General features: G+C 37.1%; 1 protein-coding gene across 4 annotated transcripts in view; it reads right to left on the minus strand.

Moving 5' to 3' along the window:
- The window catches only part of TTC8 (tetratricopeptide repeat domain 8), a 52,020-nt gene that overhangs the window by 21,888 nt on the left and 10,105 nt on the right, over positions 1-20,027 (minus strand). The window contains exons 2-7 of one of the 4 annotated variants that reach the window (XM_034992534.1): positions 12,855-12,975; positions 11,704-11,767; positions 11,221-11,380; positions 10,916-11,005; positions 7,871-7,915; positions 5,052-5,123 (exon numbers count right to left, since the gene is read on the minus strand). In XM_034992534.1, the coding sequence (XP_034848425.1) occupies positions 5,052-5,123; positions 7,871-7,915; positions 10,916-11,005; positions 11,221-11,380; positions 11,704-11,767; positions 12,855-12,975 (552 nt within the window). Of the gene's footprint in view, positions 1-5,051; positions 5,124-7,870; positions 7,916-10,915; positions 11,006-11,220; positions 11,381-11,703; positions 11,768-12,442; positions 12,589-12,854; positions 12,976-20,027 lie in introns of those variants that run through there. The other 3 variants (XM_034992532.1, XM_034992531.1, XM_034992533.1) reach the window with 3 other exon arrangements.

Consider the following 20,027-nt stretch of genomic DNA (forward strand, 5'->3'; position numbering starts at 1 on the left):
AATACAATTTTAATATACAAGGCCCAAAATGGATATTAAAAAATCCCCTAAGTTGTATGCTCTCCCCACCCTTTATCTACCGTCCAATGATTCAAAGTGCCTCTAAACTCAGTGGCAGCCAAGCCTTTGGTGTGTCAGCCAGGAACAACTGCAGGCCCCACTTGAAGACAGATGTAGAGAAATAGAGAAAGAGCAAGTAAGCAGAGAGAAGGAGGTCTAGAGAACAGGATCATGAAGCGTCAAAAGAGCAAAGGCACTTGGATATCCATTGTCTTCCACCACCACTATTCTATCATTCTGACCCCAGCTCACATCTAGTGATGCTGAGGGTCAGACTCGCCTTTGCTGCAGACTGAAAAAGATCTTCTGAGCTGCTTTCTTATTTTACATGTGTTTATCCCTTTCTCTCTAATGTCTTCTAGTCTGTTCTTTCTAGTGTTTATTCGAGATCAGACATGAGATGACTAAATAGGAATTAGGATTTTATACAGAAGAAGTGGAAACCTTTTGGACAAAAAGGAAAGCAATCCATCTTTACACAAATTTGAAGTTCAGGTGAAGATCTGGTGAATAAAAACTCGGGTTATTAGTTAAAAGAGAATTCTCATGTTTTATTATATTTATTCTTTCTCTCAAGGTTAGAAAGCTCTTATTTTTTAGCCAATGTTAGTATAACCATGATATCCAATAGTTAAAGTAACTCTCAGATTTCAGTTCTATTAGCTCAGAATATATCCCATATTACTGTCCATGTCTTAATATGAACTCTTTCCTGAAATGCAAGCCAGATGAGTTCCTTCAATCTCCTACTGCAGAATTAATAACTTTTCCTTGTGTTTCCCCATCTCTTCTTGCTCCAGGGGAGACTTCTAAATATGCAAACTCCTTATAAAGAGGTGATGTCACCACACTGATGTTCTAATGGACCTGAAAAAATCAACACCTCTATTTGAAAGCTATGGGAATTAAAAACAAGCCACACACTACTTTCATATGCTTATTTTCCTTTTTCCCCAAGACAGAAATAAAAGTGGAAGCAAAAAAATGCGGGGAAAAAGTATAACTTTCATTAGCATTATATCTGAAAATACTGGAAAACCATATTTTCGAACAGCTCAATTCAGGACTGCATTGTAAATATCTGAACATATTAATTTTAACTTAATATTTATAAAGAACTCTTCCAGCAGATAGATCATATTCACTCTCCTATTTAATATAACAGACCTTCTAGTTTTCAGAAAAATATGTCACTCAGAAAAATTTGTCACATATTCTAATTGCCCAAGGTTAGATTTAGCACTTATTACAGGCTGCCGATTTTGCTTATGGTCCTAAAACAAGTCTTCCTACGTAAGACGCTATGTTTGTGCTGAACTGATTAAGGAAATTACCATGAATTGTTGATATAGAATAAAAATTGTAAAAAAAGATATACATTTTAGTGATCATTCATCATATGAACACTGAGGATTCACTAGACAAAACTATTTGTGACCATTTCAAATGGGCCTTAAGTTCCCTGAGGACAGGCACCCCTTCTTACACATCTCTGTTGTTCTGATATGTATCTATGCTGTTAAGAGGCACTCAGGAATGATGTGTTGATTGAATTAATTCTACTCCTTATTTCTGACTTATATTGAAAATAACTTAAGAGCCAAACAAAACTGTCATAGTAATAAGATTCATAATGAAAAGCTATTAACATTTTAAAATGTTAAAGTAATGACAGATGTATATTTCTTTAAAGTCTTTTCCAATGTTTAAAAATAAATGACTACATAATATTTAAGAATCTTTGAATGATTTAATCAATCTAATATCTAGATATTAATGAAGGCCTAGAATGTCATATAAAAGCCATAAGTTTACAAAAGTCCATAAGGAGAGGGGACCTTGGCAGATCTAGACTACATAATGTTTGTGAATACACCCAACCGAGTGTCCCAGTGTATTTCTAAGTATCAGTGCTCCCACCACTAATATTTTTTAAAAACCAGCCATCCTTTAGCTGTTGTTATAGCTGCAACAACTTTAGGATGATTAAGGAGCGTATGGAAATGAAGATCCCAGAATCAGCCCACATGCCACTTCAATTTTGCCAGTGTTGCCAATATCACCCCAAAAGGCACAAGTGAGGAGGGAAGAGAGTTAATAAGAACTCAAAGGCAGAAGTACAGTTTTCCATAAATTAACTTTACTTATCACTTCAGAATATTCTCTCTAGTTACCTACAGTATCCTCCAGATTTGTCGGTAGACAAATACAGAATCACCACCCCACATGGCACTTAGTTTTGTTAATATTGCCCACACAAATGGAAAAAGCATTAGGAATGGAAAGACAGAAGTATAGTTTTCCATGGAAGATCAATTTCATTCTTAACATTTAAGTACGACTTCACAGTACCCTCCCTATTTGTCAATAATATTCTCTGTATCTGTGTGAAATAGTTTATTGAAAAAGAAATTTGGAGGCCACGTAACTAATACAAATTACCTCTGATTTCTTCAACATGTTAAAAAGACAATTTCTCTTTTCTTTTTCCAGCTACAGTTGTAAAACATAGTTTGGAAAAAAAGGTATAAAAAATGCACAAATGCACGCTTTCTGCTCATTACCTAAATCCTTCTTCCATTGAGAAAATAACATTTGTGGTAAAAATCTAAAATGACATCTTAATGGAACAAGCTGATCCATAATAGAACTTTAATGTGATGAGCCCATAACAGAGTAAAAAAACAGATACAGGGCATCTGTCCTACTCGATACTGCTCACATCCATCACAGCACCAATACACAGGCGCTCAATAATTCCTTGTTTAAAGAATAAGCCAATCAATAAATTAATAAAAGGAAAACAGAGGAATGAACAATTCGTGCTTTTTACTAAATAAGAACAAAAATTGCTTAATTTCATGTTCTATAAAATATGTGTAAGCAGATGAAAACAACAAGAAGCATACAATTACAAACATTTAAATTTATCACTGCTCCTAATCCGTAGCTAAACTTATAAATGAAAAGTTGCTATAACATTATTGAAAATTTTGGGAAAAAATGGATAAAATTTTGGTAAAATTGGATAATTTCCATTAGTGCCATGAAGAATAGCTTTTTTATTTACTGTTGTAATGTAAGCTGTTGGCAGGATGTAGGCATTTAACAAATATTTGTAGAATTAATAGATGTCAACCCTGTAATATTTTTATTTCCGTTTGTTGGTAATACCTTCTAGTACATGTGATAATTCAATTTAACGTACGTGCTAAAGGGTATACTTTGTTGGCTTAACATTATAAACACTTTTCTGTTTCTGCCTAATTTTTATAATTATGATTTTTAATGGCTGCATAAAAGCCCGGCATGCAGCGTATTATAATTTACTAAGCTCGTGTTCTGTCATTGAACATATAGGTTATCGTCCAGTTTGCTTTGCTACTATGACCAATGCTACAGTGAACATCTTTGCAAATATAGCACTTGTTTGTGAAATTTCTTGAGAAGGGAAATTACAGAAACAAATGGAATAAGTATGTTTATAGCTATCTGTTTTATATTATCATACTCTTTTCCAAAATATTATACCATTTAAAATATCATCTAAAATATATCAGTATAACAATTACTCTACTCTCTCCCGGCATTCTCCCTAAATTTCATAAATGCAAAATTGCAAGTCCAAAATTTCTTTCATTTACATTTTTCTGTTAGAAAGTGCATCTCTAATGTGCTTGTTTACTGGCATTTTCTCTAGTGTAAATTTTCTGTTACTGGATCATTTCCATTTCCATAAAACATTTCCTGACAAAGTCAGATAAGCTTTTTCCTATTTAACAAACACTAACATTTTTAAATCGTGCTCATGTACATAATTCACCCTTCCGTTGTCCTTCTATGTTTCGTTTTGTTTTGTTTCTGTTCACTGTGCAGAGATATATATGAATCAATAAGTCTTTATCCTTTGTGATTGCTTCATAAATGCAACCAAATCTGTGAACTATTCTATTGCTTACTGGTTTAATTTTTTTAAAAATTCTTCACTAATCAAATGTCTGTAAGAAAGTCTTTAAACAAATCTTCTCAACAGTGTTGTTTAATGAAGCATAAGGATCTATTTCAAGAAGAGTCAAAAATTGCAAACAATGTTGCCTGGTTTTGGAGTATTAAAGAGTCTTTCACTGTTCCTAAGAATAAAAATATAAAATTTGTAGGTGGGGACTTTAGCTCTCAAACAGAATTTTGTATCACTTCCTTGCTACTGAGATCTATTTGACAATCATTTTTGCTGTGCCTTTTCTCTTAATTTGTGGACTTCCTCCATTAAGCCAGGAGACACACTCCCTCCTATTCATTTGTTACACACAGCTCTGGCCTTCAAGTCCTGTTCATGCTCCCAGCTCTATTTTCCTACATTAGAAGGCCTAGCATTCCAGCCTTCTATTAATCATTGCCTTTCAAACCATATTCTTCAGCAGTAGTTCCCAATCCTGGCTGAAAACTCACATTGCCTGTGGAGCTTTTATTAACAACAGATTTACCAGACATACCCATGGGGATTCTGACTCAGGAAGTCAAGCACGGATCCAGAAATCCATTATTTTAAAATTCACCAGGTGATGCAGAAACAGTAGGATTTAGGAACTACTCAAGAGCCCTAGGCTTTGAGGGGCTGAAGCTCACGTGGTGGAGGAGTAAGGAGGAGTCCTGGTGGGTGTGTTCTTGGTCTGCTACATCTGCTTAAATTCAAGCAGCCCTGCTTTTGTCTGTTTTATACAGCAGGGTCTGCATGAGATGTCATTTGAAGAGAAAGGTTGTGCTGCTTAAAGAAAAAATTTGAAAGTCACTGCTCTATTTGTTTAACGTTTTCAAATTTTAAGATTTTAAGATGTTCACATATTTTTTTCAATCAATGAATACGAAGAACAGTGAAAGCATTCTAAAATACTCACATAATACGTAAAGGTTAAAGTCTGTTAGACTCTTTAGAGTCCTTAGAATCTTTAGTATATAAGTTCAGTTAGTGCAGAGAATAAATCCTATTTTATTTCAATGTGGTTCCTATTCCTCAACCCCATTATATCAATGCCACGATGTAGAGCGACATCCTCAAGATGAATCTATTGATAAAGACACCATCACCATGATCTACAAACAGTGTACAATCTGTCTACTTTCTGAACCCATTGTCTGCAACTCCTCCCCTCACAGACCTCATTCCAGCCACCCTGGCCTCCTTACTGTTTCTTGAGCAATCCAAGCGTGCCTCCACTCAGGGCCTTTGCAGTTAAAGTTCTCTCTGACTTACATATTCTTCCTACACGAGACTGTAGGGTCCGCCCCCCTTTGTTAGGTCTCTGTTTAAGTGTCTTTTCGGAGTGGATTTCGCTGACCACCTTCCACCCCATCCAAAATAGCATCTTCCCCTGTAGCACTGTCCAATCCCCTGCCTGGTTTCCTGCTCTGTTGCTCTCATAGTACTTATTATCCCATGACACGTGATGTGTTTCTAAATTTGCTAGTTGTCTCTATTCCTTGCACAACCAGGATATGATCTCCAAAAGGGCAGAGATTTTGTCTGCCTGCTTCACTCTGTGATCTCAAGGCCTTAGAACAGTGGCTGGCACACTGTCTTGGCTCAGACATTTTTAGATGAAAGAATACATGTCTCTTCAATAAATGAACTAATCCTCAAAAAGTCAAGATACATGAAGAGGGCACATTCTGCATGGAGCACTGGGTGTTATATGCAAACAATGAATCATGGAATACTACATCAAAAACTAATGATGTAATGTATGGTGATTAACATAACATAATAAAAAAAAAGTCAAGATACAGCTTTATGCTATGTAGAGATTGACTCCTTTATTTGGATGTTTCTTTATAAGGACAGTTTAACTACATGATTTTACATGTCACATTGAAAGCCTCTGCCCACCTTTATATTAAGTGAAAATGGCCTAAACCCACTTACTTACAGAAATAGGCATGATTTCTGCTCCAACCTGGGTTTCCTCTCTTCCCTACATGGCCACATGCACTAGCACTTCGTGACAGACAACTTCCACATTGTGTGTATGGGGTGCAGGCTCTCACCAACAGTTAGTACCACATCTTCCAAGACGTGCAGTGGTATTTCCACTTGGATAGTCTGTCACAATTTCAAACTCAAAATGCCTTCAAGTGAATTACCCAGCTTCCGTAGAAACTGACTACTTCCTTCCTTAATTATCCCATTTCTGTTAGTAAAACAATCCTTCTCATAGCACCTTTAGGAGGCAGATTTGATGTGTGTCCTTTCTCTGTCCTCCACATCTAATCTATCATCATGTTCCACCACTTTGTTCTTTAGATTTTTTTTTTTTTTTTTTTAATTTATCTGAGAGAGAGAATGGGAGACAGAGAGCATGAGAGGGGGAGGATCAGAGGGAGAAGCAGACTCTCCGCCGAGCAGGGAGCCCGATGCGGGACTCGATCCCGGGACTCCAGGATCATGACCTGAGCCGAAGGCAGTTGCTTAACCAACTGAGCCACCCAGGCGCCCCCACCACTTTGTTCTTTAAAATGTCTCTTTGGGAGTGCCTGGGTGGCTCAGATGGTTAAGCATCTGCCTTCGGCTCAGGTCATGATTCCGGGGTCCTGGGATCGAGCCCCACATCGGGCTCCTGGCTCGGCGGGGAGTCTGCTTCTCCTTCTCCCTCTGCCTCTCTCCCTGCTCATGCTCTCTCTCCTGTATCTCTGTGTCTCAAATGAATGAATAAAATCTTTAAAAAATAAATAAATAAATAAATAAAAATAAAATGTCTCTTTGATGCTCCCATTTCTTAGTAGATGGACAATTTATTTCTCACTTCATACCTTGCTCATGTTTTTACACTTTTTTACATTTATTTTCCCTCCTTCCCCCAAAAAATCTGACTGACTTTGTGGCTCTTTACTAATATCACCCCTTTGGGATTTTTTCCCTTTGCTACCTGTTGACAATTTCACAGCTTGGCAATTGCTGCTTTGTTTCATTATGCCAATTTTATTTTCTCAGCTAGATTGCATGGCTTATAGAGTCAGGAAAAAAAATATTTTTATTAGTTGTCCTAGCACATAGCACAGTGGTTGACACATAGAAAACACAACTGAGGAAAACGTTTTTATTTTCCTGAATATTTAACATATGGTTATAAAGCTTTTTCCCTAAACTAATAAGAAAATGAGGAAAAATACTATCATCAGACACTGCGGAATTAACTACGTTCAATTTGACAGAATTTGTGAGGTAACTGGTCATTTGCATATTGCATGTAAAAAGTGAAACAAATGAAGTCATATGCATATACCCTTAAAACTCTGCCAAGAAGCTACCAAAATGATTGAATATTACTGAAGCTGGGTGATGGGTGATACTGGCACTTTATATCATTCTCTCTACTTGTGTGTGTTTGAATTTTTCTATCATAAAATGTTGAAGGAGGGGGAAGGAGGGCATTACAAAGAAACCAGAAATACTCATATGAGTAAACCTATAATAATACACTATATAGACTACAGGAAAGCAATGGATCAACAATGCCAATTATTAGGATGAAAAATAACCTGTAGCACAAGCACATTATGCAATATTCTCAATTATCTGTATCTTGCTCTTCAATGGATATCTACATACTCTATGGACCAGGCACAGTCCTTACCACTTCTATATTTATAACAAATTTTCCTATTGAAACTGACAGTGGATTTGAAAGTATTAGTAATGCTCCAATTTTTAATAATTCCCTCTGTTTATAAGGTAAGAAATAGAACATTTCAGAATCAAAATCCCCAAAGTCAGGAAAATCACAACAAGAGAAAACAGCATGAATTCAAAACTTACAGTCTTAACATCATTTTCATGATGAAAGATATATTCAAACAAAGCCTATGAAGAAAAAAAATGCCAAAAATACATTAGATTTTATTTTAACAAAAGCACTCTATTGTTATATCAAAACTGAGAGACCATTTTGACAGCAGCTGGGTTGAACCAAAATAAGAAGGTACTTTCAAAGTACCTTTATAAGTAAATGGTCTATCCATTATCTGTTACAATCACCATTTTAAAATACAGCAATTTATACCTGATTCCTGTTTTTATAGAATACAAACTGGAAAACTCAAAGAACTAAACAGTGTTTTTCATATTACACATACTATTTTACTAGAAAGAGACAAATGAAAAGACCAACTTTGGAATTATCCTAAAACAGATTCAGCCCATTCTTTCACACACTCTACATATATGATATAGTGATTATGATATGGATAATGACACGTTAGACATGGGGAAAATCTGGAAGTTCCTTTTGAAACAAAGTAGAGCTTAAGTGTAAAATGGGAGGTGTAGATGACTTCACTCAACTCATCTGGATAAATAAATATTTCCTGAACTACCCCTTGGTGGTATCACGTTTGTCCGTAAAGCCATTACTGAACACTTGCAAAGAGGCTAGCGTATCAGGGTTATTACCAGAGAAGGCTTAAGAGGCAACCAAAGAAAGAAAGAAAGAAATCAGGACAAGGCCCTTCTTTTAAAAACTATACTACACCTCCACTTGTTGTGTTATAAAGAAGAAAAGGTAAGAGTGCAGTTGGTGCTACCATTGCTGTGAAAAGTTACCACAGACAACTCAAGCAATCTTTATGAGAAATGAGTCCTGATGAGTAAAGGCGAATTGGAAGCCAAAGACAGAAAAGGTGGGCATGATTTCCACAACACACTAAAACACAAAGTCTAGTTCAGTTTAAATCTATTACCACAGACCAGGTCTGTTCTAGAAGCATCTTAGTTTGAGGGAGATGCCTTCAGACTGCACTCCCCTGACAGAAAATAGCAATGGGGGGGTGGGGCGCCTGAGGGGCGCAGTCAGTTAAGCGATTGACTCTTGGGTTCAGCTCAGGTCGTGATCTCAGGATCATGGGATCGAGCCCTATGTCAGGCTCCACGCTGAGCTCAGAGTCTGCTGAAGTTTCTCTCTCTCCCTCTTCCTCTGCACCACCCCACCTCCTCTCTCTCTCTCTCTCTCAAATAAATAAATCTTTAAAAAAGAAAACAGCAATGGTACCAACTAGCCATCCAGCTACCTCAAGTAAATGGCCTAAAAAGGCAGGGGAACCAGATATTCCATATGAGTTGCTATTAATACTCCATTCTCACAAAGGTTAGGGAAATAAGTATAGCTTGACAATTCTAGTAAAATGAAGTTGACCAGATTGCTGTCAAATAAGAAATTAAGAAAAATGTCATCAGTGTTATTATAGGCTAATTCCCTATCAACTGACATTTCTTTTTCTGATTTTAATTTCAACTCTGTATGGCTAGCATCCATTCTTATATTCCTTAGTGTCTGACATTTAATAAATATGTTAAACACCATTAGAACTAAGATTCAGAATGAACTCAGCACTCATGCACAGAATTCACAGAGCTTATAGCTACGAACCTGGGCTAGGCTTAGACCAGTTTCAGCACCAGCTAAGTGCTCATGTCTCTGAACTATTCCAAGCTCAACTCCAAGTTTATCTTTACACTGAAAAGGTTATGGACCTTTCAGGCTCTTTCTCTCTGTCTTTCTCATTCTCTCTCACCACGCATACACACACTTACTTTCACTTTCTCTCTTTAGTTTAAAGGAAAATCTCATCTTTTTTAAGATTGATTTATTTATTTGAGAGAGAGAGGGAGAGAGCGTGCATGTGCATGCGAGTGGGGGGAGGGGCAGAGGGAGGAAATCTTCAAGCAGACTCCCTGCTGAGTGCAGAGCCAGATGCAGGGCTCGATCTCATGACCCTGAGATCATGACCCGAACCTAAAGGAAAAGTCGGACGCTCAACTGACTGAGTCACCCAGGTGCCCCAAGCAACTAGTCTTTGAGTAGTTAGAATTATTAACGTAATTCTCAATAAGGATCACTCAAGCCAGTCAGTGATAGGGAGATGCCTGCCTCATTACTAATTAGAAGTACATATTTTTTTATCTTCCTTTTTGACAGTCCTAAAATTCTACAAGGATAGAAAATTATTTTTGAGAGTTGTCCAAGATGAAAAAGGAAAACACACACACACAGTGATGACCTTCTAAGCTTCCTTCCACAAAGATGATGCTGCATATCTGCTTTCTTTGTTATAAGTTGCTATTCCTTTATCAACAATAGACAAACTATGGAGAGAGCCCCAATGTCCAATAACTGATGAATGGATAAAAAAGATGTGGTATATATACACAATAGAATATTACTCAGCCATCAAAAAGAATGAAATCTTGCCATTTGCAATGACATGGATAGAGCTAGAGAGTGTTACGCTAAGTGAAACAAATCAGTCAGAGAAAGACAAATACCGTATGAACTCACTCATATGTGGAATTTAAGAAAGAAAACAGATGAACATATGGGAAGGGGGAAAGAAAAAGAAAAGAAGACAGGGAAACAAACCATAAGAGACCCTTAACGGTAGAGAACAAACTGAGGGTTGATGGAGGGAGATGGATGGGGGATGCGCTAGATGGGTGACAGGGATTAAGGAGGGCACTTGTTGGGATGAGCACTGGGTGTTGTATGTAAGTGATGAATCACTGAATTCCATTCCAGAAACCAATATTGCACTATATGTTAACTAACTAGAATTTAAATTTTTTTTAAAGTTGCTGTTGTTTATCAGAGGAAAAAGAATTTCCTATAATAATGGTATATAGACTTTATTTCTGATTGACTTTCCTTAACTCAAAAGACTAAGAGAAATTTTACATAGTTCAGTAATTAAACATTTCCATTTCAATCAAGACATCACCTTTTCTTCATAACTTTTTTTCTATTTTCTACAATGTTGTTATGATAATACGTCTAACATTACTTCATAACATACAATCATTTTAAGTACATACCTTTGCCAATTTAGGTTTCTGGGCATATTTTGTTAAATTCAGTCTAGATAAGTTTATAAAAGGTCCATCAGGACTTGTAAGCATGGAAGCCTATGGGGAAAAATGACAGAACAAGAGATCTGAGACTTTCTCTTAAAACATAAATTGAGCTTAATGAGCAGAAAAATTATAAAGGCAACATAAGTAAAAAAGAATCACCTGTAAAAAATCTTCCATATAACTTTCCACTATAACAATAGCAAAAAAATGATATAACATAAAGTTACTTTGGTAATACAAACTATGGTAAAGCTGACAGAATTTACCGTTCCCAGCCTGACAAATCTTCCAGATGAGCTGGTGATAGGGCGAGCTGTGTAGGCAGTTCTGGGAGTTCTGATGGCCTGCTCCATGGTGCCAGGCCTTCCACTCTGTGTGCCAGGTCTAAGGAAACCTGTAATGGGTCTTCCAGCTTGAGTGACTGGCCTGTGAAAAGTGTACATTGTGAAAATACAAAGAAGGTCAATAAAGGAAGATTCTTCTACAGTCTGGTCACTATTTAAGGACAGAGGGTATGAAACAGAAGTACAGGGGTGCCTGGGTGGCTCAGTCATTAAGCGTCTGCCTTCAGTCCAGGTCATGATCCCAGGGTCCTGGGATCGAGCCCCGCATCGGGCTCCCTGCTCCATGGGAAGCCTGCTTCTCCCTCTCCACTCCCCCTGCTTGTGTTCCCTCTCTCGCTGTGTCTCTGTCAAATAAATAAATAAAATCTTTAAAAAAAAAAAAAGAAAAGAAACAGAAGTACATACCTGATAGCTGGACTAGGCCCTCCCGTCTGATTAGTTCCAGGGAGTTTCAAAGATGTGCCAGGGCCTGTGAGATGAGATGGCAAATTCAATTAATATATTAGTTGTTAATCTGTAAAAACTGTCAGCTAACGTAATTTTCAGAAATGCGCCGGCCTGGTGCAAAGGACATTAATAACAGGAAATGTATTTTAGGGAAATGTGTTTGAGACTGGTATTTATTGAGTATCTATCATGTTATTTTATGTTATCACATGTAATCCTCACACTAAGTCTGTAAGGTAGGTAGTATTCACTCGTTTAGCAAAGGCTTAGAGGGTTAAGCAAAGAGGTCAACCTGTTAGTAGAGCTGGGGTTCAAACTCAAGGCTAGCAAGCTCCAAAGCACCAAAAGATGGCTCTATACTCATAGTTTATTTCTGATATAAAATCTAGAATTGAGATATTTTAGCTCCAAAAGAGCAAAATGATGGGGAAAAAAGAATTTTAACATGAACCATATGTATTTTTTTTTCTCAATTTTCATTTGAAGCTTTAAAGTTATCTTTCAAAACATATAAATGACTGATAACTGTTATAACTATCAAATACTAGCAAGACCACCAAATGTCATGGTAATCACTAAATACCATTTGCACCAGCACATCTGCAAGCTGGGGACTGGGCTTCTGTGACAATCCCAACAGCATTCACAGGCCAGCATATCACCCCGTCACCTCACATCAAGCATTAGAGCAAATCACCTTCAATTATTACAGTGAAGTGATGTTTTCCAGTGATCTTTTTTTTTTTTTTTTAAATCCTTTAGAACACTTCTGTTGTTTGGGTGCTTCCTGGGTTGCAACTCTCAGATAAACAATCTTCTGATATACTTAGATAAGCAGTTCAGCTAGAATGCATTTTAAATATAAAATATTTTCAAATGCATAATATGGCTTTTATTAAAAAATGGCTTTATACAGCAATCTCACATCTTAAGTTTAAGATAATATAATTGAATTGGGGAAGGAAAGTCTTTGTACTATATGGCAGGATAGAGACCATTTACTTGATACAATGTTTTTTCATGTATATGTCTTGTGTTTCTTTTATATACAAATAGTATTCTTCCTCCTAAGGGCATTTCATTTACTTAAGGGAAAACCCAATACTTACGTGGAACTTGAGCAATAGCATTTTCATCCAGCATCATTTCTGCAATTCCTTCCTGATCTACATCAATTTCATCTACGTACACCATTTCGGTTAGTGCTCGTGCCTTTAAAATCCAAGCTGCCTATAAGCATGGATAAAATAAAGCATATATTAAGTAGTATTAGAAGTACTGCCTATAGGGGCGCCTGGGTGGCTCAGTCAGTTAAGCGACTGCCTTCAGCTCGGGTCATGATCTCAGGGTCCTGGGATCGAGCCCCACATTGGGCTCCCTGCTCAGCGGGAAGCCTGCTTCTCCCTCTCCCACTCCCCCTGCTGTGTTCTCTCTCTCACTGTGTCTCTGTCAAATAAATAAATAAAATCTTAAAAAAAAAAAAAAAAGAAGTTCTGCCTATAGAAGCTTTATTATTGTCTAACTTTGTATTGGGCATGTTTACCACTTAGTGCATTATACTAATTTAAAGGACTATGTCAAGAAACTAAGACAGGAAGGCAAGGTCATTACTAATCAAGAAATACCCATTAGATCAATTACCTAGTAAATAAAAGTGTGGTATTACCTGGTAGTCTTCTAACATGCCTTTTTATAAGTAAAAGAAGATCTCTAGAGAAAATTTTACTGGAATAGTAATTTGAAAACAAATTAATTAAGCTTCGACCACAGTGCTCTTTCTGCCTTCAGGACCAGAAGTCAATCATGAAGACTTCCCTGATGGGGAAACCTACTAAACCTACTAAACCTACTTACCTCTTATCTTTGTCCTAGAGCATTCTCTTTACACTTCTATTATATGTACTTACCATTTTCGAGAAACTCTAATTATTGGGCACAGGTTAGCCCTCCCTTCCCCAGAACACAAGCCTTTTTACCTTGTTCAGTTCTGAATTTTCCATAACACCTATGGTTTTTTGCACACATTAGGTATTCCAAAAATGGTGAATTGAACTAAGATCAATTTCTCCCAATTCCCAGTAACTAATCAACACAATCTTGGTTGCTTTGTGATCTAGTCAGTAGAAAAACTGCTATGGGGGGAGGGGGAATGGAAAACATAAAGAAGGAATCTGGATATCAGCTTTGCTCTACCTTGAGAAATTAGATGTCAAGGTCTGCACGTTACATATCTTGTTAAACATTTAAAACAGCCTTATCAGAAATGTTTACCTTTCTGCTTCACTAGAGACTAGAAGCAGAGAACAAATAAGTCCTCATGTAAAGAACCCGAGATGCATTCAGTCAGTCAGTCCATATCTATTGAGCACCTCCTAGTTACATAGCACTGGGCTAGTTCTAAAAAGGAGACATGAGAAGATTAAAACTTGGGATTCTAATTTCCCTGAACACATCACCTACTTGAATTAAGTGACAAGGCAAAGCAGTGCATGATAGGTGACAGGTGTGTGGTATAGAAAATAGTTTTATAGGAATTAAAAAGGAGAGATCTTTTTGTGGGCTAAAATAATTGGAATGCATATATTAGACAAAAATTTGTAAGGAAAGAAGAAACTCTTCATACTTTCACTTTAATGGGAATAAAGAAGGCTGCCTTCATTGCATCCTTAGGTTCCTAAAATGAAATTATATTTGGTTAGATGATTGGGTTTTTTAGCTTATACTTTCCTGGGTAATAAAATATTTCAACTGTGTGGATTTAACACAATTGAATGAACAGAATATGGAATCAAAGACTTAATTTGTAAAAAAAAAATCAATTCCAATTGGAACTGCATCTAATTATGGGATCCACTAAAGTGTGGAAACAATTGGAGGTTTTCAATCCTCAAAGATCAGGAAGGTTGGCAGATCTATACAAGTATGCTCAGGGGTCAGGGAAGTCATCCCTGGCTTGAACTAATGGTTTAATTTAACTTCAAAGATGGAAATAAGTAATCCTGATTTATCTTGAGTCCCCACAGCTCAGACTGCCCTGCAAGGATCTGAGGGCTTTCATTTCTCAAAAGGGTGTTCCTTGTTCAGCAGTCTGGTGGACAGGAAGGACCTGCAGCATTTGCTTTGAAACAGTAAAGCAGGATGTGGGCTCCGCTGGTTCACTCCCATATTACCAGGGAGCACCTGCTACATACATGCCAGGTCCTGGGAACAGAGATGAGTAAGCCACAGGTCTTCTAGCTCACACGAATTTCAGTGTTGTAGGAAAAGCGCAATAATAAAAGTCTGGAGCATACTATGGGAAGAGAGAAAGACGCACCCAACTGCCTGGGGTGGGGGTGGGGGGGGTGGAAGAAAGGTAGGAGAAAAGAGTTTGCTAATGGCCAAGACTGGAAAGCGTTTACTAGGCAAAGCAATGGGACTAGAGCAGGCTAGCTTGAAGGCTGGTGGCAAGTTTGGCGAATCCAAATCAGTTGAGTATGGTTGAATCAGGTTCAGCTGAGGCAGCAATCAGAGAAGAAGCTGGAGAAAAAGGCAAAGGGTGGATGAGGGACCCTGTACGCCACAGTGAGATATATGGACTTTCATCCTGATGAGGAGGAGCTCATGAAGCTTCAAAACTATGACTTGGAATTCTAGTTAAATCGACTTTTTAAAAGCCAAGTTTTTATTATTATAGTATCATTTAATATAGCTGGGCATTAATTATCCCTGCACATCTCTTTTTAACAATTTGCATGTATCTACTGTTATAGTCCACTCCATCATGCTTCCTGACATCCATCTGCCTACTAACCTCTCAAATATTAAGAAGGTACAACTTTTTTTTTTAATATTAGGCTAAGCAAAACAAAGTAAATTCACTGTTCCCTACCCACCAAATGAATAATGCTTCACATCTTTTTAAAATAAGAATTCACTTTTCCAAAAAGGTAAATAGATCTATATTTATTTCAGTTTCTAGAACCTAATTCTTCAGAAGTAGAAATAATGGTGGGAATCTTGTATATTTAAAGATCTATAGTAAAATCTACTTAAACCATTACTTAATTTTAAATTTCATCAGTATTTGAGAATATTAATCTTCCTGATTTTCCTTCTGTCCTAACAAAGCTGACCTTGAAAATCACATATCACTGCCTGATTAAACATCAGACTGTATTCAAGAACTGCTCTTGGCAATGTGAACAATTCTTAGGATTTTGATGAAAACAGCAGATGGGGCTTTGGCTTTTTTTAAAAAAAGTTTTTTATTTTATTTTGGAAACAAGCCAAGTATGTTTTACAGCCCTAAAATCCTCTGTTTAAATTAAAAAAAAAAAAAGTTCAAAACTAATCAGTGATTAGAGTAAAATGCATAACAAGGCACAATGGATGATCCCAAACTGCCCCTTGCATCTGAATAAAAATATAAATTGGTGCTATCAGATATGTTTAAGTTGTTACTAAATGACAGGGTCATGTAGTAAATACATTTGAATACCTATCCATTGGAAGTCTAGTGAAATCAACAAAAATCATAGAAGTGTAGGAACTTTTCTAAAGGGAAAGCATAGATTCTCCTCATCTAAGTGAGTAATCATCATGTCAATTATGTCCTTCTTCGTCTGTGAAACATAATCCCATCTCCTTCACCTACTGAGGCAGTCTACATGACATTACTCTTGAGGCAATATCATCAGGGATATAATGCCTTGCTTGTACTATCTTCTGTGAGGTTGATCCAATTTTTGAAAATAAATATATGAAAAGGTAAAAACTCTAGTGACTGAGCAAAACACGTTTAAATTGTCCTGTTCCTTTTAAGACAGAATTTGAGGCCACTAGTTTAAGACATAAAAGAAACAATTTTGTTAGGTTATTATTAGAATAAGGCCGCCAAAGAACAGCCTGTCTAACCGGATTGAGCCATCATAAGAATCAGTAACATGTGACACTCTGCCTGCTCTATGAAAATGAAAACTTAGACACAAAATATTGAATTGTTACTGTAAAGCATCATTTATTTTGAAATTGTAAAAATGTGCAAAGGAGGAAGGCAAAATGTGTAAATAATGAGCTCAAAAGAATCCTGTCAGACTTGTTCCCTTTTTATTCTTTTACATCACTATCCAGTAGATAATTCAGTCTACTTTAACAGAACAGGAAAGTAATACTAAATACAGATCCTTCATCAAGTCCCTGTGCTGGATGGAAACTTTCAAACGCCATTTACAGTTTTAAAACCATACCAACAATGCAATTATTGGTGTTTTAATTTAATTTTAACAAAATCTTCCAAAATTACTGAAAACAAAAAGCACATTACTTACTCTATTTATAATTTAGGTCCTTCTGAAACGAATTGTACATATATTATGCAAAAAACAGCTTTGTACCATCTATCAATTTGGAAATCATGATTATGAACATTGTAGACAATGTTTAAATCCTTTTCAAGAACAGAGTGCTACATTTTAACCTATTTACGGTGCCTGTTTAATGCCACAAAGACCTCTATCAGAGTACCTTGTATCTTGTTTTCTTCTAAAAGGTTGGATGCTTACTCATATGAACCACATATGAGGTTCCAAACTGTTTATTTACCTAAAAACCACTGTTACAATTCTCTCTTATGTGGCAGGGCAAACACCTGTCAATATTTAAGCTCTCTGATTTGTAGCACTTTCATCCCTTTGCCTTATTCCCAGACTTACTGGAAACCCTCTTGAGTTAAAAGATTCACCTCCTCTCCTTGGGTTCCCTCCAGACTCATTCACTGTGTCTTATCCAGTTAGCAGGTCTCTGTGGCCGCCTCCTATCTCTAACCACAATGATTTAGTAGACATGGCTATCTGGCCAGTGTCCCTTCCTTTCTTCCTCGTGGTGGCGGGCACCACTGTCTAAAACCAAGCCCTTCCCAAGCAGAGTCAGCCCACTCTTTACTCAAAACATATTGTCCTATCCATCACGGACTTCTTGGACACTTGGGGCTCTGCTGACTTCTTGGCTCCCTTTCTAAGCTCCTGGTTCCCCTTGCCTCCTCCTCTATTTTTCTCATCCTCTGGTCAATATTGGTCATTTCTATTTAAGCTCCAAGTCCTAAGAACATAAGACTACTCATCCATAGACATAAAAATATTGGAAATATAATACTTTACATAAAAAGGTACAGAATGTCTTGTAGAGATGGCTACTTTTATAATGGCATTAATAGATATGCAGCAAGCTTTCTAATCTACAGGAATAAGTAAGCAATTGGAACTATAGTATTCTCTAAACTAAAGGTTGCAGCTAAACCTTTACCTGAGACACTGGCAATTCAGGATCTGGTTCCTGGAAAGCATTAAGAAGGTAGTAAACATTTTTAAGAAATACAGTTTCTACAATAAAAAGTCTTAGTGACGAATTAGGTATGTGTAGGTGGAATCAAACTCATTCAATAAAAATCCAAATATTAACTTTAATCTTTCTCCACAACTGCTTTCAAGTTTGAGATATACTAATACTAATATTGGTATTAGTGTAAAACTAATATACACTGAAGAGTGCTGGATTTTCTACACGTAGGAAATTCTAATTACTCTAACCTCATTTAAAGCACAGAGAAGGGCGCCTGGGTGGCTCAGTTGGTTAAGGGACTGCCTTCGGCTCAGGTCATGATCCTGGAGTCCCGGGATTGAGTCCCACATCGGGCTCCCTGCTCGGCAGGGAGTCTGCTTCTCCCTCTGCCCTCTTCCCTCTCGTGCTCTCTGTCTCTCATTCTCTCTCTCTCAAATAAATAAATAAAATCTTTAAAAATAAAAAATAAAGCACAGAGAAGTTATCTTAACTACTTGTTTAATGAAGACACAAAATCTCAGAAATTAAAATAATTTTACAACTATACCAAGGAAACATTTCTTTATACTCAAAAATAAGTTCATGGTGGTTAAAACATTCAGACTTTAATCACTTGGGGAGGAGGAAGAAAATCCACATACTATAAACCTTTCTGCTCCACACATATATAATGGGATTAGTGGCTGAAGATAAAAAATTAATTCTGACTGTAATGTACTCTGAGAAATGTTTATAAATAGACTACGTCATATATATTAGCGTCAGGTGCTAATAAGCTCAGCGTTTTTTTCTGTCCAAATTAAATAGAAATCCACTAGGAAAAAGTCAGACTTGTAACAAATTTATTTACAAAACATCTACATTTATATATCTATGGTTAGCAACCTGCATTGAACACTTAATTGGCAGCATGTTTTATTAGGGAAGCTACTAAGAAACAAAACAGAGAAAGAAAAAAAAATCCTTCCTTGCCTTGCTTTCTACAGCTCTAAAACCCAAGAAGAATACCCTAAATATTTGTTTAAGAATATATTATGTGCACAAGAAATGTGTAAGCCATCTGGTCACCATACAATGATAAGCAACTTCTGTAGCAAAACACACAGTAGGAACATGAGAGGCAAAGGCTAAGCTAGGCTAGAAAAAGTGAAGGCCTCAGAGGGTGGGATTTAGAGAATATTTGGCAAGCAGCTGAACCAAACACAAAACAGCAGCCAAGAATACGTGGCAACTGGAGGTTTTCAATTCCAGTGTGTATAAGGAAGATCTGGAAAAGTACAGATTGCCTAGAACCCACAGTCCATACTTAAACATACTGATACAGGCAATGAGATGACAGAAGAAATAACCTGTCTATTCTTTCCTCTATTTGTAGTCATGTCTGTATGAGACATGTCTCTCATTTGAGTCTCGAGACAACCACTGGAGGGAGGCAGGTCAGTGTTCTTACCCATTTGACAGATGAGGAAACCAGCTCAGAGAGGTCATATAATTTGCTCAAGGTCACACAAAGAAGCCAGAGCTCTTCCTTGCCAGTGCATCTTGGAGATTAAAAAATGAGCTGGACATAATAAGGCAGGATTGAAGCATAAAGTGTAGGAGAGGTACAAGATAAGTTCCATACAGAAAGGGAAAAAAACATTGACTAGACAGTACTTGAAAAGGAACACAAAACAGGTATAAGAGCTAGAAGCCTCTAATCGTAAGTAAAAGCTGGAAGCCTGTTATCCTGCCAAGGGCAAGAAGGTGCTTCCAGTGGCCCAAACTCAAACTGCCGGCTCAGCCTCAGTGTTCCGTTCACTGATAAAGGTCTTTGTGCTCCATGTGGTGGTTCTGCCCCACAGGAACACATTTGTGATTTACCAGGCAGGTAAAGAGCATGCGGGGAAATGATAAGCAATGAGAAGGTCAGAGAAGACAATGAGAGGCCCAGAGGATGGGAAGGTGGAGAGACAGGTGAAGTT

Source organism: Mirounga leonina, unplaced genomic scaffold (assembly GCF_011800145.1).
Source record: "Mirounga leonina isolate KUSES-001 unplaced genomic scaffold, KU_Mleo_1.0 Mir_82, whole genome shotgun sequence".
Lineage (NCBI taxonomy): Eukaryota > Metazoa > Chordata > Mammalia > Carnivora > Phocidae > Mirounga > Mirounga leonina.